This window comes from Apostichopus japonicus, chromosome 13 (genome assembly GCF_037975245.1).
Source record: "Apostichopus japonicus isolate 1M-3 chromosome 13, ASM3797524v1, whole genome shotgun sequence".
In the NCBI taxonomy this organism is placed as follows: domain Eukaryota; kingdom Metazoa; phylum Echinodermata; class Holothuroidea; order Aspidochirotida; family Stichopodidae; genus Apostichopus; species Apostichopus japonicus.
Genome location: NC_092573.1, coordinates 18,894,477 through 18,919,742, shown reverse-complemented (window position 1 = coordinate 18,919,742; position 25,266 = coordinate 18,894,477). Strand labels below are relative to the sequence as shown.

The following is a 25,266-nucleotide window of genomic DNA, read 5'->3' as shown; positions in this document are numbered from 1 at the left end:
CTTTCAATCAACGACGCTGTACCTTGTTATCACTTTCGAAAAGATACACATGATGGAAATCAGAACAAGTAGTTTTTCATTGAAGTTGTGGAAACTGATTAAAACTATATTTATATGGTTTGTTAATTATATCTAAAAGTGAAGTTTTAATTAACGACTAATTGAAATGGGTGATCGACCTTCACCATGGGTAATTTAATCCACTGAGTAAACAAGCTAATTTGTACTTAATTAGTATTGATCTACTTGACATTTTGAGAAAGTAATTTAAATCGATATGGAGAGTATAGTACCATAATGGTACTACATTACATGAATCATACAGTAGCTGACAACTTTGCTGAGGTCTTCGGTCTCTATGAATGCGGTCACAATTTATGTGCAGTTCTTACTCTACAACATATCCAGGCATAGAACAACATTGAAAATAAGACAACTCTATAGTATGTGTACATAGATTAGAAATATGTGCAATAAACATTATTAACTTGTGTTATCACATATTTTAATAAGAGCAGGGAGTAGCAGCCCCCTGATTAGAGCTATTACTGTACTGCATGACAGCAGCATATACAATAATTACCTAGATTTATGTTGTAGTACTGTGTGTTTAAATACAGTCACCTAAAGCTACCATTCTGCAAACTATGGGTCACGATCCGACGTTTGGCTCGCAAAGGCCGAATTTTCGATTAGGTAGCGAGATTCATTCAGAAATTACAGAAAAAGCTTAAATTTTTAGTTTGGCATTCACCGATTGCCGACAAAAGACACACAGAGTACATTTTATGTTGCATGAATGTGATCTACTGTAGCTTATATGTGTACGAGAAAGTTTGCAAAAGTTCTGTGTTCCAATCTAAAGATTGCATTGTCCCATCAAGCTTCACGCCAAGATGGACAAACTTAAGGCAAGGAAAGCAGAGCCAACTATTGTATTAGCAAAATTATTCTCTACTATGTGACATTGATAAAGATAAAGTTGACAGGCAGGGGGAGGGGGGGGGGGGGGGCAGGGGGAGGTGGGTGTAATGATTGATGGCTCACAGTCGAATGTCAAAAATCTTGGCTGGTTCGAGGCTTAAGAAGGTTGTGAACCACTGACCTAGAGGAATGCAAGTGCTTAAAGGGAGGAGACAGGAAAATGAACTAATTAATTAAGTAAAACTAAGTAAATTCAAGTTAAACAGACGTTGTAATTGCACATTTTATCACATACGTATAGCATAATTACTGTAGATCAAAATATGTACCGTATGACTGGTCGACAACATACAAACTTAATACTGTAACATGTACTCATTTAAAATTCACCTTGCTACATATACTGTATTTATAAGGAGTTCGTGTCAAAGTCATGACAACTTCACCATCAGAGACTGTTGTATCATATTATGTACAGGTTTGACTAACGGTAGTTACCATGTAATGACTGTGTAATTTTGCAATATTAGTCAAACATAAAGAATCAGTTTATTTAAGACAGAATTACATAATAATTGAATAAATGTTTGATTGAACAACCGTGTTTTGCTGAGAGGTATATAGGATATATATGATTTGAAGTGAACAAACCTGTGCGAGAAACAGAAAACCTTTCTGTTCTTTTGCAACTAAAAAACACATGATATATTATGAATTTATGAACTAGGTACGTTTAGTTTGCACAGTAACTACAAAGAGAAAAATGTTCCAAACTTGTGTGCATATCAGAGCAGTATGCTAGGATCTGGTGTCACATTGCAAACATGCCTATGTACATGCATGTATGCAAAATTATCAAACTGCAACATAATGTGCAACATTACATGTATCTGCATTATATTTTTGTACATGGAACCATTAATATGTTGAATATTTTAGTCAGAAACAACATCCAGAACCCTAAGGCAGTGCAACACAAAATGTCAGTGCTGTCAAAGCATTTAGTGGGACGTATACATGACACAACCTCTTCTTCCATTACCATAGCAACCCTTTACATATAATATAGCAGGTACGGTAGATGTGTGTGCAACAACATATATGACTCCCATGTTAATACAAAAACATGACCACAAGATAAACATTGAATACTGTTACGCTGTCACAGTGTGGTCATAACAGCTGTTTCATACCTTTCGGATGTTATACAAGTACAGAGCAAATATTACCAGTATGCCCACTGACCTACAATGTGTCTAGATAGTAATTAATGTACCATGGAACAATACATAACGATACCTATTCGCCTTCTTTTCATAAACTGGTTAAGAACAGTCTAATTACCATCTAACTGCACCTTTTGAAGCCTGAATTTCCTCTGGTTGGTATAATCACGGATTAGACCCCACAATTTGGAACCACCCCTCTCCCTCCCCTGCCCCCGTTAAAATTAGACCAATGAGGATCAGACCCTGCTCTCAGTGTTAAATTTGTGATGTTTAACACAAAACTGCTCATGGTTGATCCCAGATGGGCATAATGACCTTTTACCTCCGTTAAAGTTTGGAGCAAAATAATTTGAACAATAGTAGTAGGTTAACAGCAGTGCTACCCTCCAATCCATAGGGCTCATGGCTTTGTGCCTTTTCTTTAATATAGTTAACAAACGTCAACTTTCTATATCAGTGATCAGCAAGTTCTGGGTCTGCTACCAAACACAGGGTCTAATGTAAATTACAAGTGGAGTCTCAAACATCAAATGAACTTCTTTTAGAGTCGAACGGCAAGTGCAGGGTTCACTTGCACAGTAATTTTGTAAAATGCAGCCTTGGGGATGATGGGTACAGGTTTATACTAATATATTAGTCTGGTGGGATATTTCGACTGTGCTAATGTAATAAAAGTATTGAAATGAAACCAACCCAATGTGAAACTCACGAACATTACTGTATGTACAGTACATCTTCTTCAGTGCACAGTTAATTTATACATTTATAGTAGCATTAAATAATTGCAAACAGTCTATTTCTATTTCCTAATCACATGTAGATTAAAAATAAAGTAACGGTTAACAACTTTGAGACGCATTGATTATACTTTATATATGCCTATTAAACTACCTACATACTGAACTGACACAGTAAATAACAAAAGTACACTCCAGTAAATCACAGGCATGGACCCTTCAGATCAAGTTAACATACAGTGCTCAGATAGTAGATAATGTCACAGCAGTGGGATACTAACATATTGATATATAGATTGTATCCAGCCTAGCCTATACTAATGATGACATATTCAGTCTGATACACTGCAAATACTTGTTAGTCAATTACACAGGAATCGGTTAATTACAGTCAATATCAATTATTAAACAAATGTACCAAAATTAAACAGTTAACAATTCCTTGGGCTGTACTTGAGACATTGCCAAAGCTTTAAATTGAAACCAATCTAGTACTTACAGTATTAAGTTTGATTTATATACCATCATTACAATAATAAAGTTTATGCACAAAACAACCGCTTTTCACTAATTGGAATAATTTACTGGAATATTTGTCATGAGATCTAGTGTATGGAAATTCACATGATTTTGGCGAAATTACTGTATGTAACCATCATAAAGCACTAAACATATGCAACTGTACACAGTATATAGTATCCATGTACAGATCCATAATGTTAATATTATGCATATATTTGAAATTGAAATTTGTAATCCTTTTAATTATACAACATCTTGAATGAATCTTGTTTACCTTTCTGTGTGATGCCTACAGTATGTGTATATCAAATACTTCACTTGTTGTGTTGACCAATTATTTGCAATAAATATACATATGTAACTTAAAATAATTTGCAGCTTAATTCCATCATGAATAATCAGTTGATTGTTCTGATTGAATTGACTTTGGTAACTACTGTATACATATGTACACATCATGTACATTCCAAAACTTACTGGTTTGGATATTTACGAGTGACGAGCTTAATTACCTGTTTCCTCACAACCTTAGCACCTTGTTCTACCGTGCCTATAAAGTCCTGGTAACATAATAACACTGTGCGCCCTCTATAACCGGAACCCCTGGTCACTGCCCTTCCTTCTCATGAGACCACTCCTTTAAAGTAGAATGGGAGCACGAGGTGCTAAGGTTGTGAGGAGACAGGTAAGCGCAGAGCGAAGTAAATTTGGTGAGTATGCTATATACAGCTGCAACGCTTGGAGATATGCAATATGCATGCATACATTTTATGTACATGTGACATCATTCGTGCATGTCATCATTACCACAGATTTCTTTCACAAAGGAATAAGAATACCCTTTTGTTTTGTCATTGGTATAAGTAAGGCTTTATGCATGGTACTAAAGTAAATTAGTACTACAGTACATATAAACCAAAATGCCAATAACTTATTGCAAGGACTTCCAAGGTTGGGGCTGAATCCTAAATTCCTTCCGGCTGATTTGGTAGGGACATGATCCTTCATCGAAGGGCTTCCTGAGTCAGAAGAATTTGTGGTCTAATTCTTCCCCATCAAATGTTAAAAAGAAAACAATGCAATGAAGTTTTTCAATTTAACTGCCATACAACACAACAACACAACATCCGTACACATGATGGTAAACAATGTGTCAACATTCATGTTGACTATAATGCTCCTCTAAGTAATGTAATAGCAGTAATTATATTGAAATTAACACTGCAAGGAAGTTATTCAATTTAATTGCCATATGAACAACACAACATCCGTACACATGATCGTAAGCAATGTCTCAAGGTTTGGTTATATTCATGTTGACTATAATGCTCCTCTCCACCTCCTTGTATATTAACTATTTACCATTGTATAAATGTGGAGATAAATCAAAGTCAACTCAACCCAATAGCAGTAATTATATTGAAATTAACACTGCAATGAAGTAATTCAATTTAATTGCCATATGAACTAGTACCAAACCAGCAAACACGTTACTATGGATAATTGTAAGCAAGTTAAATATCTATAAAAAATTAATTACATGGACCAGTCAATCATTAAACCTTAATTTAACCTGACAATTGTAACTTTCTATTTTGCTTTTGAACTAATTTCGAATAAACGAAGTACTTGAATGGAGCAAAAAAATGTTGGAGTTATTGTAATTTATCGTCATAACGATCAAAGTTGGAAATTCATCGTACCTACAGTAGCAAAATGCCCGAAAGTTAAAATTGGTTTTAAGAAATGAACAAAATATGGCACAATTATTATAATTACCAATATTTGGTAATGTTGAATTTCAACTGTACATCACAGCTGCTAGCTCATACAGTAAAAGTTAACAGAATAAACGTATATTTAATATATACATATTTGGTAATGTTGAATTTCTACTGTACATCGCAGCTGCTACTGAAGCTAATACAGTAGAAGTTAACCTAATTACATGTCTGCTGTACTAAATAGCAGCTGTGACATTCACAGAAATGAGAAAAATAAACAAATAAATAAATCGAAAGACATTAACAGAATTATTGTACTAGTGCAATGTTCAAGTGCAGTGTGAGCATTTGACAAAGAAAGAATTACAGGAATGACATAATTATCAACATTTCGTCAACAACGAGTGCCAGCTCTAGGCGCATTCAGAGGTACTTGCTGAAGCACTAGGGTCCATATACCAAGCTTGAAGACCTATGGTTACAGAAGCTTCGAATACTCCAGATGACTCTTATCTCTGGAACAAGTTACCAGATCACATTCAAACTTGCTCTAAACTTTCTACATTCAAAAGTCTACTTAAAAGACCCATCTTTTCACTTGTTCTTTTGTAAATTAATTTGCTTTCTTTGTAAAGTGCCTTGAGCTGTGACTTTTGTCTACTGATTTGGCGCTATATAAGTCTCATTTATTAATATTATTATTATTATTAACCGGTTTTTTATGTATGCATTGAGTACAAGTACAAATTCTTATCAGCCAGAACCAATATACAGACAAAGACAAGTTGTGAGTACAGAGTACAGACTCGCTGCATGTCTACAGTAGATAGTTATCCTCTCTCCCAGCATAATCCAGATGTGCAGAGCCTCAAACCCAAAACCCCCTTACCTGTTGGCAGACTGAATAATTTACAAAAAAGCCTAATGTACAGTACAATTAATATATAACACGCATATGCAGTATATGCATGGGATACAATCTAAACACTGGGAAATGCTTCAACATTTTTTTTCTCGAAAGCTCCTAATTTTATAGCACCATCTGCATCTACTGTAAGCAACATTCATTTTACCAAATTATGTCAAAAACAGGAGAGGAGACAACCCTTCCCCCCTTAGACTCTTTCCCAGATGGTGTTAGTACAACTTAGCCCCCTAGTAAGAAAAAAATGTGCTGCCCCCATGGTACAAAAAGGGGTGAGTCTGAAAGTGAAATATTTCTTATTTATGATCAAAGAGATATTAAGTTGATTGTCATATCACATTCGCTAATAATGTACTATGAACATAAGCAATTAGTTTATAGTGAAGTTCCAAATAATTTATTTTATCTTTACACACACAAAAAAAAAAAAAAAAGAAAAGGAAGGTAAGTAAGTAAATGTAAACTAAGCGTGAGAAAGGAAGTCCTTCAGGATCCTTGCAGAATAAACAAGAGGATATAAGTTTTCGCAAGGGGAAACATGCCGGAAAAAGGAACTGAGATTGAGAAACTATACAGAAAGAAAAGTATAAATAAACTTACTGTTTGTATGAGTAAATATAAGTACAAAGTCAGCATGCTTGATCTATTGTTGATAAGTTCCCCAAATATTACCATCCTCATATCAACAATGCAGTTCATTATATAGTTTTGACTGTTTCACTTTCACTTCAATGACTAAAGGAAAAGTTTTAGAAATGTTCGATATCTTTATAAATCACAGTAATCAGTTAAAAGAATGAAAGGTGCATGGGGTGACAATTTGTTTTAGAACTCAAATAGAATCATTGTTAAGTTTTAATGCTCTTTTTAAGTAGTCCTATTTGGTGAAAAATCTTAGCAACACAAGTACACAGTTTGTTAACTCATATTAAGGAATTCCCTGCTGCAGTGTACTAGCAACCATCATTAACCAACCAATCATCATATTTTCACTTTGAATAGTACAGGGAAAACTTTTGAATGGTTGGGGAAGTTTTTGAATTGTTTTCTGATATAAGATCAAACTTTACCTTACTTTGTTCGGAGCAAGCTAAAAAATGTCCCAGCAGAGCCAAAGGCAATCATTAATGAATTTGCTAATCAACACAGTAAATGATTGATAAAGAAAATACTTCACAAAATAAATTGCCAAAAAAATGAGGCTGATATAAGTTCACACTTGAGAGATTTATAAATAAGATTCAATAAAATTTATGACCATAATGTTTGTGAAATTAAGGAAGTAAAACATAACTGCTTAAATTGTTTGATCAAATTAATATGGAGAAAGACTGAGCAGATTAAAAATCTTCTGGTTTTGACGGATCAAATTCTATCCACTTTAACGTGTGCAAGAATTCTCACATAAAATAGCGAACATTCGCGCCCAAGCTACATAATTTCATCAGGTTTAGCCTTTTTTATCAACAAATCCAGCTCTTGGAATATGACTTATAGTCGAATGTGTTAATTAATTACTACACTACAATGTAGTAATAAGTATGGTACATCATTTCTATGATGTTGTTCTTAATATTTGTGTTCACAATTACATTTTGTTTTGATATAAACTGTAGGTGATAGGAACAAAGTAATCTTCTTAATTTTCCTACCATCATGCAATACTCCATCTGCCTCCCCTCCCCCCCCCACCCATTTTTTGGCCTACTACTTTAATACTCTTAAAGCTATTATACTGATCAAATAGGATTGGGCCTTTTTTATAGAAATCTCACTATATCTATATCTTTCAAATGAACTGCCTGCAAATATATTAATTTGGTAAGAAATAAAGTATATGAAATGCCAAAACTTTACTGGTTTGGCAATCTATGATGGAGGATACACTTACCTGTCTCTATTCTACTTATGCACTTCCTCATCTACCAAATCTACTTTATAACTTATTCAATTTTCATGACAAGTACTATGTCAATGTATTCAATGTTGCAGACCACAATGCAAATTAATGTCAAATTCTGTTCGTTTTCTTCATCCATGCATTTGTTAGACTAGGTAGTCCAGTCACTTTGATTTATGAATATGTACAGAGCTATTGTGACGTGTAGCCTGTACATTAACCTGCATACGATCGTCATTAAAAAGTTTTGACATACATGATCTAACTTTCCCGAATAAATTTTCTACAATTCAGAGTCCCTATTCCTGCAAACATCTTGTGCACTACAAAACTGCTGTCATAACAGAGGAAATGTCCATATTTGGTCAATGAAACAGAGGTTGGACAAACTTAAAAGTTTCGCTCAAGAATTAAATGCCATGTTGGGATGCACTTTGTTTTACACATATGTCCACTATATTATACTGCTATAGAAATTGAATTGCAGATATTACCTTTGCAAAAAAAGATACATATATCATTATTTATGACATATCAGACTGATATTAGGAAACTTTAATAGTGATAACAAATCACTGGATTGTTTTTAGAAAACTATGGACGAAAAACAACCAGACCGAGAGACAAGGAGAGCACTTATGAATATAAATCTTTAAAACCCTTGGGGATGAATTGCCTATAGGGTTACATCATACCAGCATTGGTGGTTTGAATTCAGTGTTATGTAATATTATGAAGCAGAATGTCTACGATGCTTTTTAGGCAGACATCAGAGGCAGGAAAAGAGAGAGAGAGAAGGTGACAAGATTCAATATTATGGAATCATTCCCCTGGCATGGAAATAAGAATTTCTCATGGATATGATATAAAAAATTATTTCATCAAGTTTGTATAATGTGAAGCACCAAATACCACTCAAGGTTATAGCAAAGCAGTGCCTTTGATATTTAGTATTGAATTATCCTAGATAGAACTTGAACAAATTTGGAGAAGAAAATTGAGCAAAGTTTTTATTTGACTCTTAGGATGTTTCAATCTATATCTCGACGGTCGGTCATAGCTTCTATTATGCAGGACCTACCCTTTGGAATGAACTTCCTGCCTCTGTGCATTCCATTAACAGCCCGAACTTGTTCAAGTCCAAAATCAAAATACACTTTTTTCTTATTGCTTTCAGTTAATTGCACTTTGTTCTACTTTACTGTAAACGGGCGTTAGAATGCTTGGCAGCGTTTTGCACTATACAAATGTAGCATTAGTGAAGACTATAATGCAAAGTTTCTTAAAAGTGACATTACTGTGGAACACTGAAGGAACTGTATGCTTATACTCTAGCATAAAGTAGAGCCTTATTCTGAAAGAAACATACAGAGAAAAAAATTGGCAAACAACCAGTTTCCATTGAATTAGACAGGAACCTCCCAGAGTAGACTAATTGCATCTTGCCTAAAGGCAGCTCCGATTGATCTGTGGGTACAGTGCATACGTGTGTACACTCTCTTTCATCATCGAGTTCACACAATAATTATTTGGATATACCATTTACTGGGCTGTCTAGTTTAGTGCTTTAATTTTTTCACTGCTATTTATACATTGATTTACAAACTGTTCAGATCCTACTTTCCTCAGGGAGATCACGAAGGCTTCCAGCTTTTTCCTTGATACTTGAAAAAAAAAAAAAAATTTTGTTTACGAAAAGCAATAATGGCATGAAATTGTCAATTTATTTGATGGTGTTATATTGAGAGCAAAATTCATGACCTGGGCAATTATAGCTAGTATGTGATACAGAAATATTTGGTTAACAAGGCGTTAAGTTATGGCATCGGGGAGGGAGATGAGGGGGAGACTGGAGAGATAAAGAGGATCTACAGTATGCTGATGGATGGTTAAAAGGTTAATTAAATCAGTACTGCAAAGTATTGGTCACCCATAATCAAAGTTCAAAAAACATAGTTAAATTTTAAGATTCATTTGGATATGCTTTACTGCGGCATTAACTTCCCAATCTTCAATGCATGGTAACGAAGAGCAAACGAACAAACATAACAAAGCGTTAAAGAAAACAACAACAATGTACTGTACATTAATTATAACCACATCTAATCATGCAGACCGTCTACTATCAAACCCAAATGGCAAAATACGAGTACAATGTTACAAACTAAATTAGATATCGGTTAATTTCAATTTAGCTTCAGGTCAGTGCTTAAAAGAAGGGGCTGAGAAGAAGCATGTCTATAACGTGGCTTGCTTGATGAGTATATATGAGGTATATCTTATTTTAGAATCCTTTGGTTATTTTGTCTTTGTTTCATTTCATTTAGTTATCGCCAGTACAAACATAAAAGTATCTATAGACAAGAGTGTCAAAGATTAATAAAAATAAAAATATAAATATTAGTGTAAAATAAAGGAACTAAAAAGATAATGGGTTACTGTAAGTTACAAGAATTTGCAACACTTTACATAAATTAATTTCTGAATGATTAATTCATTCACTATTTAGTTATCTATTTTATTTCTTTTGGAGGGGGGGGGGGGGGTTACCTGGTATATTTTATTTGAGAATCCTTTGGTTATTTTGTCTTAAATTTATTTCATATAGTTATCGCCACTACAAACATAAAAGTATCTACAGGCCAGGAGTAAAAGAAAATATTAAAATATAAATATTAGTGTAAAAATAAGAAAGTTAAAAGATAATAAAGGGAATTTGCAACACTTTACATAAATTATTTCTGAATGATTAGTTTATTCACTATTTACTGTAGTTATCTATTTTTATTTCTTTTGGAATGGGGTGGGGGGTTTACCTGCAGGGTTTGTGCTTTTTGATAACTTGTGAATCAAATATTGTATTTTAGCTAAATTTTAATGGCAAGGTTTAGTTTTCAGTTTTATTGTTACCTTCTTCTTTTGTATTATTTAGTTTTTGAATTTTTAGTGTAATAGCGCCTCATCATGTTTCATAGAATTGTTGAACTTTATAAATACATTATAGTTATATAAGTATATATTTGGAAGATATAAAGATTGCATAAATTTCCATTGGCTTTAACTAATTCAGACCATTTATTACAAGACACACTTAAGTGCTTCATATGCTTTCCATCCTTCCCATACATGAAAATGAAACAGACAGACACAAAGGAATATCAAAGACGAAAAACAAAAAACAAGTTACTGCATACATACGGTACTTTATTAGCACTATATTTGTCAAACTTTACTAGACAAATTCAAGACGTTTTACGACCTGGCTTGGATTTACTTCTTTGTCTCATTTTAGACCATGACAAGGGGCTGAGAAGAAACATGACAAATAATGATACGCTTTCATGACTATACTGAGAGACAACGTATTATGCTTGGGTTGACAAAAAAATGATAACTTTAAGGATCCATTTCAGCGAACCATCCATGCATCATACACATAAACGACCAAGTGCGACCAACCGTGATGATAGAAATTTCCGCAGACAGAAATAAAGCAGATAATGAATGGGTATATGACAAACTTGACTACGTTCTATTCTATATTTTCTTCACTGATCTATGTCATCTACAACAATAAAAATGTCAGAACATGGATTTGGATTATGGCCAATTAACCAGAGGATGTAGTGTAATAGGTCACATGACATAATGTACTATGATGTTCACAACCTCTGTTTAAGTGCATTATCACATTCATGAGAAAGTTGACAGTTTTGACCATGGAAATCATTATTCTGCTCTAAAGTTCATCATTTCACTTACAGATGGCTTCGAATTTCATCTGCAATGCATGAACTTGATGAAAAAGAGTTGATGGAGTTTAAAAGTGAACACTCAGAGAAAGTTGAGCGAACCTGAAGTGTCCAAAATGTAATGCAAATGTTGTATATTTTAGTGTTCCGTATGGGGATCCTGTTGGTTTGTTTAACTCAATATCATTTATAAACAAAAGGGGGAAATAACACGAAAAAGAGGCTGCAATGAAAACCTGTAGTAATCCTAGTAACTAAATACTTTCTGTTGATTGCAAAAATTACGTCTCTGTATCTGAATAGTTACATGACAAACTTTTAGAAAAGGGAAATATTTACTTGATGTTTAAACTTCTATGTCTACAGATATACTGTAGATATTGAAGCGATGTTCCTTTGGACAACCTTGGTGGTACAAAAACTAAAGAGTACAAAGGTGTTTCAATGACATAATTTGATTGGGCCATTGCTACACGACGGACACACCACCAACCCTTGATCTGTTTAAATGACATCGGAAAGAAAGCAGATCAGTAAGTGTCTGCAGCCTTATTATTCCCTGGTAAAACTAAAATGTTGAAAGTTTTAGTTTTCACAAGAAGTTGTAATTGTTTGAATTATCACTGTAAACAAATACATTGTTGACGTCTCAAAGTTTTCAAGAAGAATTGAGTCATCTTGTTTTCTCATGAGACATCTCAATGTTCCTGTCCTTTATCATGGACCTACAGTACTGTCCATTAAAAATCTTGTAACATATGCAGAGCCCTTTATGTTCTAACATAAGGAAGTATTTGGTAATTTAGTGTCCACGCATTGCTTAAATAACTCAAGCTAATTAACCAATTGACTTAATTCTCTGCAAATTAAGTTAAGTGGATTTTGTTACTGACAGTCTTTGAGTCCAAAGGTTTTGTTGGCTTGACAGACTTTGATTGGATGTTTGGCCTACAATTAGGCTACACCACTGGTACTGTAGATTCAGCTGAGATTATCCCAAACGTTATATTAGATCCCTGAAATACCTTTATTTTGTATGATATGACCAGAGTCACTGGACTAATGGAACTTTCTTCAATGCATGGACAAATCGGGAGATGGAACAATGATTGACCCTCGGGCAATTACTTTAATAATACAGGTCTAGGTAATAAGCCAAGGTGCTGACTGTGTCCTAATTATCAGAATGTATTAATGAACCTTCTTGCAAATAGGTCTTTACAATTTAATTGTTATTTGACCAATGAGCAATCCAAGTATTTAAGGGGGAAACCAGCTATAAAGTAGAAACTTGTGTACGTTGAGTTTGATATTTCTCATGTTTCGTGGTTCATTAATTAGAATCATGCAAGTTAAATTCAAGTAATTTACCAAAAGTACCAAATTGTGAAAATTTTGATCAACGTTTTGCATGTTAAGTGGCAAAATATTGTGAATGCAATTCATTTATTAATTACTCCCTCCTTACAGTAATGTGCAATTGCTTTGATGGAAAAATGTAACCTGTTTTGTTTATTGATACTGCAATTGTACTGTATATATATTTGAATATAAGTTTGGTACTGTATTTGGTAAAATTACAAAGTTAAAATAGACAGTCTATTCTAATGATGTAACTGGTCATCAATAAGACAGATCTGTCAGAAAACAGTGTTTCCTGCAAATAATTTACTTTAAAATTATTTCACCAAAATTATCAATGTGACAGCCCTCCCAGTGGTCACTTGCCATGTTGGGACAAATGACAATTAATAGCATTACATTGATTTTTAAATACATGTATTCAGTACTGTAAAATTAAAAGAGGGAACTAGCTTCATGCAAGCAAGAACAAATACATAGCACAGCCACTTTATTTTCACTTTGCATGATGTTTAAGAAGTCCGGTACAGGTCCTGTATCGGTTTTAACTTACTTTAAAGACCAGGGAAAACTTCTCAAGGTAGTCCAACAGTCCGATACGACCAAATTTCTGTCCGGACAACCAAAACAGTACAGTACTACATCCTACAGTGATGTAATGGTCATGTTAATATCGCTACAGTACTTCGGACAACCACATTTGCTGTTCAGGGAAACAAGATGTAAGGCCTGGTTGTCTAAAGGACAACCAGATAAACTCCTGAAACATTTGCCCTGTATACTATGCCATATAACACCAGAAAAATGTATGTCTTAATTAACACAACTTACAGTAAGCCTTCAATCTGATTAATGTACAATAGGTTGAGGGACTATAGAATGTTTATAATGAAGGAATTTATTACTATTAATTAACTTTTGACTAGCTGCAAAACTATACAGCCACCCCATCATGCACAAACTTGAATTTATCCAAGTGAAAATTCTTGACTACATAGGTTTAGCTTGTCCCAGGGTCTTAACACTTCCAGGCCAACAGCCAGGTCTTGGGTTTTTTTTCCAGATATACTCTGCATACATGGACCATTCCAATTTTTAGTGTAATGGCCAACTCACAGACTTGGTGAACGAAGTACAAAAAGTTTTTTTTCCTCTAAAATCTGAATAAATATCTTTATTCTGATGTTCACAAATTCTGGGTGCCACCTATGCATTTGTCACAAATTTATGCAAGAGCCCTCTAAAATATTTGTGTATCACTCTTGATGTTGTTGTTATTGCAGTTTAGTGAGGCTGGGGGGGGGGGGGGGTTACAGTCCAGAATGAAGGGAAAAAATATTTATCCCCCTCATAATTTCTAACCTCTCTTGTTGTATTATCACATCTGCATGATACCACAGGACATACTATAATTTGCAACTCTATAGATTCCACCGTCACATGGAGTTGGGTTGTCTTCCGCTTAAGCGGATTGAAAATCACAATCTAAAAGATCTAGGACACCAATGTTGACAAATATACTTTTACAGAGATTGACCAGATTTTCATCACAATTACAATTCTTATGTATCAAGGGGGAAAATGTGACAGAGTTATAATTGTAAATAACACATTGCAAAACTTAGATACGTTGTTATAATTCATTATAATTCAATCTGATAGACCTTATGAGTTAAAATTCCCAGTTCTGTGTTACATGAGTTTACTACAGGCCTAAAGACCATAACACCTGTGGCAGTATACATCTTATTAGATGTTTTCATTATCTAATTATTACTGTTTTCTACACAACTGCACTGTTGAAACCCATTTGGGGGCATATTTAATCCAAAGGTATATCATCTTGGCCTCGACTTGATAAGTGATACTAGTAGTAGTAGGTAGGATAACGGCCTAACGTTTGCTAGGACTATAGCGCTACCAAGTACAGTACCAGTCATATGCGCACTTACGCAATAGTTACTTTGTAAACAAAATTATTAAAGCATAAGCTGCATCTGACAATGGAGGTATCTGACTTTGGTGTCAGCATTTCAAAAGACCGAGTGCAGGTTGACGAAATAAGCAACGACTATTTTGCTACACAACCAAGGTCTAACCTGGCTAGAACAAACGAGGAATATAATGGTCTACCTTGTTATTCTAGATTACCGATGCACTTACCCGCTCAATGACAGACAGGAAATCCAATCTCCCAACAAAACTCGTACACAGTACAACTTCAAGTGAGCTGTCTCGAATTCCCACGATGAGTATGCAACGTTCGTAAAGAAGTGAAGTTAACAAAGCTGTGCCAGCGTGCTTGAAGTTACTTTAGTTTTGTGAATGAGAAGTTCTGTGATTTTAGAGTAAGAGATCCAGAAATGCTTAGGTTAGCCGTGAAACACGGAGAGCAAGATCAACGCGTTGCCGTGTGATGAATGAATGGATTCCACTGCTACCTGTTGTTATCAACGTTGTAATAGCTACAACGAAAGCTCAAGAAATTTTCCGGTGTAATAAAGTGGTCACCTAAACACAACACTGTTGTACTTTTATTAAAGGGACATTCCCGTTAGCGTACGATGCCCACGTCCGTCCTGGGAAAAAAAATACGCTTCCCGTTAGCGACAACGTGTCAGCTGTTTGCCTTCAGTGTAGGAAGTCAGTCAAGAAAATATTCAACACTGCACTGGCTCACATGTCCTAATTTTTTATTCGTTTGGGCTTTTCCACAAAACTGCCAGTTTGTTGGACAAATAGAACACCCTGTGAACCCCAAGAAGAGAGGGATAATAACCAAGAGGAAAACAATAGGGGAATTCCAGCCACGAGCAGTGGAGTAGCTCTGAAGGGATGGGGTTAGGGAACCGAGGCCCACAAATATTTGCCTCCCCGTTTTAAGAAAACTAGGTTCTGCATGCCCTAATGGAAAAGCATCCCTTCTCCCCCCCCCCCAACCCACACACTAAAGAAGAAAGGCATGCTCCTGCCCACAAATAAAAAATAAGGATTTTAGATGCTCAATTCTGCAAAACAGTTTAGCTTATGCCTGAAAGCAAAAACTGAAGAAAAGAATGGGGTTGGATCTTTAGAGGTGCAAAAATAATTGAAAGGGATGACTGAGGGTACGTTCCAGGCTTAGTACAGCCCAACTGTATTCAAAGTTTCTTATCCATACATTCTGCCTACTATATCATTTAGGTCTATAATCGCACTGCAGCAGTGACATGTAGTAGTAGTCGTTGTAGGCTGTGTGGCCGAGTGGGTTCGGGGTCCGATTCCCGGCCGGGTCATAGTAAGGTGGGTTTTTCATCCAAGAGCAATCTACGGTTTTGCCATCTGAAATGACTTTCTAAATTGAAAAGATTCCAATTTGAGTTAAAATGTTGAATTGGAAGCTACCCAACATGTAAGTTGTCATCCATAAGCGCTTGCGGGTTTCTCCCACATTTGTGGTCGCTTAAGCGTCGTTAAAAATAACTGCTGATTACTATTATGATTGTTATTATAAATCACGGCTCTGGTTTGAACCGAATGAAACGTGTAGTATATGAAAAAGGCCTACTGTCCCTTTGCGCGTTCCATAAAAATTGCACATTTCTAAACCTGGATTTAGGAACTGTAATGTTGCATGTTCAATTACCTGCGCGAAATACAGGTTCATCCTCAGAAAGCAGTTTCAGAAAAGCCTTTTTAAAAACAGTGAATAAGCATCTTCTTTCTTGCCACAAATGTTAACCTTATCGTTAGCAAAAGCTGCAGGTTAGTTCAAAGTTAGGCCTACAGTAGCATAACGTTAGGGCCTACTAGTACTCGGTTAACTAAGTTCTAGCCTACATTAAGGATACGACTTCTCTGTACTGGTTTCAGTTGTTTTCCGCATACGTTACTTTCCGCTGATTACTTTCCGCTGAAAAAATTCTTCTGCGGAAAACACTTTTTTTTTCACTTTCCTGTATACTATATTTTTCCGCAATTTTAGGATACCAAATTCAGGCAGGATGATTAAAATAACATGAGAAAGTATCAAAGAACGTCGAAAAAGGATGATTAGACTGAGTTCATGTCAGAAAAGTTAAGCTGCTTATAATATAGAGGAGGCTTGGGGTGTGTAATTAGGGATTATTAAAGAAGTATGAGGCGGTCGGCCGATAAAAGGGCAAAGGGACGCCCGCGTTATGAAGGATTGACTATCTAATATTATTAAAATAGCGGTCCGCGTAATGATAGTTTAACAAAAAAGTTGTGAAAGGCGGTATCTTTGATTTTCGCTGGAAATGGCTGTATAAGTAAGGGCTGTTTTAATAACCGAACACGCATTTTGCACCACCTTTCTTACGAGTTACATCTAAAATCATGGCCGATTTATCCTGTTACAGTTAAATCACCAGAAAATATACTTCATATGGTGGGAGAATTGTGTTATAGTACGATACACGGCCAAACTTTCTTTCCTGCAAACTGTTTTTACGTTGTTTTCCAAGAAGATTCTTCGTGATTGTGGAACTGGTATTTCTTTGCTAGAGTATTGCGAAGTTCGGACACGCAACCCACAGTGTGGCGCTGGTGATAAAATTGGTGGCGCATTTGCTCTTTCAGTAATTATAACAGACTTCATAGATCTTCGTCATTTTATTAACAAATATGTAAGTAATTTCTTGCACACGGGTCATTTTGGAGAGAAAATAACTGTAGCTTCGTAGTTTTTGGTGGAATTTGGATCTTCCTGTTGGTTTTCATGGTGAAATCGTGTATTTCTTAGGGTGTCCGAACTTCGCAGTATGCCGAACTTCGCAATACTGACTATACTACTAGTATACTACTGTAGAACAAACTAAGTTAAAGAGTAGACTACACGTACAGTAAGACTAGGACAGTAAGACTAAGAGCAGACAAACATTAGTTACCTAAGACCTAACATGTACTAAATAAGTGCATTCCACCATAGGGTCATACCCCCATACCTTTCCGCCATAGGTTTCGATTCTTTCCACCATGGCGGAAAGGCTCGAAATCTATGGAAGAAAGGTACATTTTAGGAATGGATTTTACACAGTCCTGTATCGGTTAAACTTTCTTTGATTTGCGTGGAAGGATAGGTACACCGCCTTCAAATGTGACGGTTTGCTGGATAGACTGAGTTGTATTTAAGACATGGTTAAGATTGGGGAATAGATACACAGTCTTTAATTTACAACTACAACTTAGTTGATTGAATAGTTTTAATTGTAAGTTTGAAATCTTGAGTCGATACACTGTCTTCCAATATATAATAGTTGGTTCAATAAATCAAATTAGTTTAGGTTGATTGTTTATTAAAAAGACCGATTCTGATTTTTGATTTAAATGACCGATTTGTGGAATTTGCAGGCCTATAGGTAGTGTGAAGCGAAGCAATACACAGTGCATATAGGCCTACAGTGCACCCACAATAAATGTGCTCTTTCTGCCATACAAAAGTGCATTACCGCCATTGGGGTAACATGACGGAATTCATGGCACTTTTTCTATGGCGGAAAGAACACATTTTCTATGGCGGAATGTACCGATGACAGAATGACACAGTCCCCGATACTACTAGTACTACTGTAGACCATCTTAAGAGTAGACTCAAGGTAATACTAAGACAGTAAGAGTAGACAAACATTAGTAACCTAGGACCTAACATACATGTACTAAATAAGTGTTGTGCTATCTTTCATATAATCATAGATTAGGTGCTATTGTATTTGGTTTTCCCTCAAACAAGATGTGCCCAAACGGACTTTGAGAATGGTAGTCTAGATGCATATTTTGGATGATAGTGTTAGGCCTAGCCTACAGCAGTTTTTGTTCTTGTTCCCTAAATTTTGGGTAATCTGTCCAAGGCTAGACTTGGGTTGATGTTAGATACTGGAGGACTAGCCTGAGTGTAAGTTAGTTGCCTTTTTTTAAAGTTGTAACAACATCATGGAATGAAATCATTCTTTTTGCTTCATATTGCAAACACAGTGGTATTGAACAAGATGCTTAGTTTCACAGAAATTAACCATGTGCTGTTTCTGCAAATTTTTAAAAACTGATAGATGTAGATGATACATTGTAGAAGATAGTAATATCTGAGAAATTTAGGAGTCTTGGTGTGCAATAGTTCTTCCCACCCTTCCATACTACTACAGTAAGTATTAAGACCCAAAGTTCTTCAATAAGAAAATTGGAATGTTTATTTCAAACCTCTCTGGACATACACTGGAAAACTATCATGACAATCTCCATTTTCCCATTCCCAGTTTCGAATGACTTGTTCTTTCAATTCTCCACAGTTGATGTTGGATGTTATTGCATCTGCGGCACGATTGAAATCATGTGAGGAAACTCGCTAGTAAGTGGTGAAGAATTGCAAAGCGCTGGTTCATTCCATCATATTGCCAAAGAAAAGTAGCTACCGCAGTCACTGGGTAAGAATTGCCATTCATCAAGATTACATATTCAGATACTTAATTTTTTTTACCAATTTTAGGCTTTTAACAATAATCTTGCAGGTAATCTGTAGTATACATCTCAACTTTATTGAAAACATTTCTTCTCTACCATTATAGACTATTCAAGACCTCAACAAATTAAACAGGTAATTTTCAGATGGTTCGTTCCCTTTGAGAGAATGAGACGTTCCAGCCTGAAGAGTAGAGGTCAACAGTCTATCATTTCCTATGATGTAGATAGTACCACAGAATGCAAGGATGATGTTGACAACTGTAAATATACAAAGGTAAAGTTAAATCATGAATGCTTTGTGTTAACATTCTGCAAGTATTTCAGAGGATAGCCTAAAAGTCTCCTAATTTTCAAGTTTGCTTTGCAATTATATAAGTAGTACGCTTTTTAAGGTTTACGGACACCTGGGAACCAAACATTGTCCTAATCACTCTAATAGGTATTAGATATCATGAAAATAGCCGCAAAATCCATCAAAGATTGACAATTGTACAAGTCTTTTCTTTATTCTAGTTTCATTCATGAATAAACATTAGCTAATTATGCACATTGATGATGTAAAAAGAGTGACTGCCTAATTTTATGTTATGTTTTTCCCTTGTTTCTACAACCTTTGTGACAAGGACAATAAAAATAGGTTTGTGGGCATAAGGCGATTTTTGTGAAAGATTTTATTGTCTTCTTTTGAAAAGAGGAACATGACGTTATTCAAATGATATATGTGGGCATGTAATTAGGGGTTGAGTTTAATAGTAAGGTCTAAAATAAGAAGTTTGATGAGTGCAACACTTTAGGTCATAGTTTGCACATATTTACAGTACTGAGTTTCCCCAGATTTATCAAAACTTTAAATGTGTATATCTTGGAAACAAAAAGACCTTTTGGAAAAATCTCAATAGATTTTGAATGAGATTATCACACACAACAAATGTACTGAATATGGGGCAAACTGGCATGATGTCCATAGACCTTGAAGGGTTAGCATTTTTTTCAAGGGCTTGTAATTGGTGGTATGCTGTTGCATTAATATTTTTGGTGTTTCAACGTTTTCTTCAATCCTCGCAGGATCTTCTAAAATTGGTGAACTGAGACAAACACAGATATAAGGATTTAGTTTAAATAAACAAAAAGTAGATACATGTTCACTGGAACATTTGAACATGATGTGCACGTGTGTTTTATCACCAAAGAGGTCATTCAGAGACCTTGAGTTTGAATAAGTTGAGAGAGTTTTCTTCCTCTTCAGCTCGTAAGGGAATTCAATGCGGAGACGGCCCGTTATCATGATCAACTCCTAGCGTTGGGGGGATCCAGCGATTCAGAGTTTCTTAGAGAAGAGATGAAGAGAGCCAGGAAGAAGGCTTGCAACATGGTAGTACTCATCAAGGATACTTTCATTCCTGTCTTGAAAGAGTAAGTTAACTGTGTGCACCGTCGGCCACGAGGTGTCACCACCGATCGAGGAAATGAATTTAGCAATATTTTAAGAGACTGAAAGTACAAGTTGACTTATTGTAGATATAGTTTATCCATCTACCGGTCTAATTGGCAAAGTCTAAATACTGCACGCAGCATGATTTTCAAAGTGAAGATTTGAATTTTGTAAAGTTTGGTGAAGTGTATGTGGTACCTGCAGATTGAGTGACATCATCCTTGTAAATGAGTTGAAAATTTCTATATTCTTCTCATTGATAGTGTACAAATAGTTAATCCACAGAAGAAAATGGTATTTTCTTAATATACTTTATAAATGAATTTATACCATATATTGCTGTAGTATCCAAAGAGTAAATAGAAAAGAAGGGACATGGATCGTCTGATTTCTTGTCCTTTTTCAAAAAACTAAAAAAAAAGTACTTCTTTGTGTCTAGATCTCTTGTAAGAGTTTCAAAAACTAATTGTTGTCATAGTTTTGAGGATGGTGTATATTTATAGATATATATAGTGACTGTATAATATTGTCAGAGCAAGATAGCAACAGTATCATAAAAGTTCTAGACTTCCGGAGATTAAAGGCATATCGGTCGTTTGTAATATTCCTCAACAGTACCAGTAACAACTATGAGTTGAAATCAAAATGTGCTGATTATGAGAGGCTTTGGAATACATTCTCTGCATGTGTGGAAGTGCTGGAAATTCACATGAGGAAAACACTTGATTTACAGAAGGCGTTTCCTCTCTACTCTGGTAAGTTAGTCCTTTGTAAAGAATGCCTTTTTCTTGGCTGTTACATATTCATGAAGTAGGTGCAATCTTACCACACTATGATCATAGGACAATAAATTTGTTTTGGCATTGCATGTGATATTTGGAATCAAATTGAAAGTTTACCAAATTTAATGCCAAAAATTAATGCTTTGAAGTAATGTCTCCATTGTTTGTAGAGAAAACCAATGTCAAACATGATATTTATTGTGTATCTCACTCACAGGCAGTTGTCAGTTAATCCAAACTGGAGTAATGGAACCACTGGGATTAGACAACATACCAGTCAATGTGGAAAACCTTGATGTGCCAAATGTGGATAGAATGGTTCTGGAACGTGAAGAGAACAACTTGCTTGCAAGGTTGGTCATGTGCACAAGTAAAACATTCACTAAGGGAAGTTCTATCGGCTTTCACCAGGGTTGCTGTTCCTAAATTTGAACGTCATGAATGTTCAAATAATTTAACAGTGCAAATTAACCCAAGCATTAGTGACAGCATGTACATTTTCAGACACTGGCTGATAACATTCAAGTCTACCCTTACTACTAAGTAATTTACTGATATATTTTGGGGGGCTTGTGAAAAAAATGCTCTGTGGATGTTAATTGATTCCAAAACAAATTTGGATTTTGAACAGAACAGAGGGATTACAGTATGTTACATGTGTTAGCATGCACAGTGAACTTCATTCAAGTAGCACCCATCTGTAATGCTTTTTCTTTTGGTTTCCTCTGTTTTTTTTTCTTCAGAGACATATTGCAGCTTCGAAACATGTTATCAGAGATGAACCGGAGTGTGGACATCAAACCTTGGACCATAGAGCCTCTATCAGAATTTAGTCTCAATAGATCAAAATCACAGAGCTCTCTGGGAGATGCTACGTCACTAATTGCCTTTGTGAGTGCCTTATAATTCATTTTGAGCGTCAAATCGCATAAATTAGAGGTCCAACTTCTAGCAGTTTTTAGTAGTATCATCAGTACACAACGAATCATTTAAAACTTGTTCTATGTAATGAAGGTATTTTATAGGATAAAGTGACAAGATAAAACAAGTGCATTTCAGCTCAAAGAAATAAAATAAAAAATATTACATATTTGTTAACATTTATAAAATTGTTGGAAGTACAAATACAGCAATCAAACATTGGTGATCCTGTGTGCAGTGATGACATTAAGGTGTTTACAAAAAAAGTTGGACTACCCGCCTCCCACTGTCCCACTTATTTATGTAATAACCCAGGTTCTTAACATCAGCTGTGATTTATACATCTGACATCTTCCTTTGAATCCTGATTTCTCAGTATCAGGCAACTGTCGTTCTATCCCTTCCAGCCATCCATCTTCCAAAATGAAACACCAATAGCATCTTACTTCCCTTTCAAGTGCAGTAATATTTTACATTCCTTTTACTTGTTTTTGTTTTGGAATCCTCTGTTTTTTTCCCCTGATATTCTTTCTCTGATTCCCTTCTAACAGGATCCTCAGTATGAATCCAGACAGCGGAGGAAATGCACCGTCCTGGTCCTGATCGCTCTGTCCACCCTGATAGCTTTCACAACCATCCTCATCATCTGTCTCGTCGTCCTAGATGTGTAAGAAGAGACGGTCACATTTACCAGAGTCTTGAGCAAGTCGTAACCATGGTGCCCTCCAGGTGATGGTTAACTAGTTATTACTAACCTAACTAACCATTAACAGTGTTCAAATTGATAGAAACGTAATTTTCAATTTCAATTAGGATCTAAACCTAGGACTGCAAGATAACATGTTCTGTTGAACTCTACCAACTGTACTGTCCAGTCCAATTCTTACTAAGTTTTGGTCCCAACATAAAGCTGGATAGTAAAGCTTGCAGGGGTAGAGGATGTGTTACATTGCTGGCTTGGTTTTGTTTCAACCATTCATTGAAAAGCAGTGAAGAAAAATCAAGAAAGCCATACATTATATACACTTATGTAGAGAAAATGACTATGCCAAATGTTTGTGTGCAATATGTATAGTATAGCTATGATCAGGTACAATAAGACACATGATAGGGGCAAAATGCTTCCATCTTCCTCTGGGTATGATGTATGTTCATTTCAGATTTGTATTTACCTCCAGAACGACTTCTACACCTCACAACAGTTTTCACACTGTAAAGTATGTCTTGAACAACCTTTTTCAGTTCCATTCAGAAAGTTCTGTAAAATTGGATAGAACTTGATTTGATGAAGAGATAACCCTCCCGAGGAAAGTAGGTGAAGTCCAGGTACAACAAAGTTATTTAATTACTAAAACAGTGAGTAAATGACAGCTCTCGGTTCAATCAATTAAAAGTGAAGACATACAGTGAATGAGATGCAAACAAATTAATTCCTCCAGGAAAAATTAAGATGTATTTCTATAAGATAAGGTTGACAGCTTATTTGACAACTACAAACACAGTGGACAAACTATATTATCACAAGAGTGACCAAATTCCACTAATGCCCTGTTGACTGGTTCACAGCAAAATTGCATCTCTTCCTATGATTCCTGGAAGGGAGAACTTAAACCACATGGTAAAAACATGTGACCAACTTAACCCCTCTCATTGGCCTACACACACACTAGCTACCATGAGCAGCATTCAGAACCAATCAAAGTTAACCACACGAGACTACATCTGCAGACTAATATTTAAATGAGACAAAGCATCCTCTTTATAAGAAAAAGAAAGGAAGTAGTGAAGATGTTTACTGCAGCCAGCAACTTTGGCAGAACAAAGTACTGTTGCCAAAGTCTCACTATTATTTAAGACATAACTAAATCTATGTACATCCCTGCCAACTTCATATTGGCTTTCGCTGCCAATGAAAACTTCTTGTGAAGCAATAGTGACAAATTAAAATTAAAAACAAATGGAAGAAACGTACAGTGTATACTTGTGAAGTAAATATCTATCCTGGTTCAGCTGTTAGGCCATGACTAGCGCAGCTTCCTATTACAACAGTCCTCCAACCTTGCATGTGCATGCAATAATGTCCCATAACACAATCTTCTGTTAAGGACCATATCTCATACCATAAAGACTGGCAAGTCTTGGTACAAAAATACAATTGAAAATACCACCACACAACTTATGTGAAGAAATTACATGCTCTAGCCTTAGTCAAGTCATCCTCTTACCATTGCATAGAGTTAACAATGAGGGAGAAATCAATACTTGCTATATTATTGAAACCTGGCTCCGCCGGAGGTAAACCTTTGGTCCTACGTAACCGTCTGAGATACAGTTTGGGTGAACTACTTCAACTGATTTTGGGATAGGTATATCTGGTACTGTGGTTAGCGCAGAGGGATGTGTTAGTTCCTGCCCATCAGAAGCATTTATATCCATGTTGTCCTCAGGCTCACAGTTGCTTGTATTGTTGGGTATCAGCTGTGGAATTGGTATGCCTAGTAGTGGTGTCAACAGGCTCTGACTGGTGCCTGAAGGGGCATCATCTTGGGGACATGTGTCTTCTCCTACTACAGTTACTGGTATACAGCAAGATTTTAGAG

At 35.6% G+C, this 25,266-nt stretch overlaps 2 protein-coding genes across 4 annotated transcripts in view; one reads left to right on the top strand and one right to left on the bottom strand.

Annotated features, from left to right (window-relative positions):
* LOC139978389 (multiple C2 and transmembrane domain-containing protein 1-like) overlaps positions 1-15,604 on the bottom strand; it is a 143,437-nt gene extending 127,833 nt beyond the window's left edge. The window contains exon 1 of one of the 2 annotated variants that reach the window (XM_071988592.1): positions 15,239-15,604. The gene's annotated coding sequence lies outside the window, so the exon portion shown is untranslated. The remainder of the gene's footprint in view (positions 1-15,238) is intronic. The other variant, XM_071988591.1, reaches the window with a different exon arrangement.
* A 1,017-nt stretch (positions 15,605-16,621) lies between these two features.
* Positions 16,622-23,358, top strand: LOC139979235 (regulator of G-protein signaling 9-binding protein-like). Of its 2 annotated transcripts, none has more exons than XM_071990003.1 (8): positions 16,622-16,819; positions 19,360-19,494; positions 19,636-19,805; positions 20,778-20,944; positions 21,579-21,718; positions 21,963-22,098; positions 22,489-22,636; positions 23,218-23,358. In XM_071990003.1, the coding sequence occupies exons 3-8, from the start codon at positions 19,698-19,700 to the stop codon at positions 23,335-23,337; spliced, it is 819 nt and encodes a 272-aa protein (XP_071846104.1). In that variant the 5' UTR covers positions 16,622-16,819; positions 19,360-19,494; positions 19,636-19,697; the 3' UTR covers positions 23,338-23,358. The 2 variants fall into 2 exon arrangements, with proteins under 2 accessions (XP_071846104.1, XP_071846105.1); XM_071990004.1 differs by having other exon boundaries at positions 16,644-16,759.
* The last annotated feature ends 1,908 nt before the right edge of the window (positions 23,359-25,266 follow it).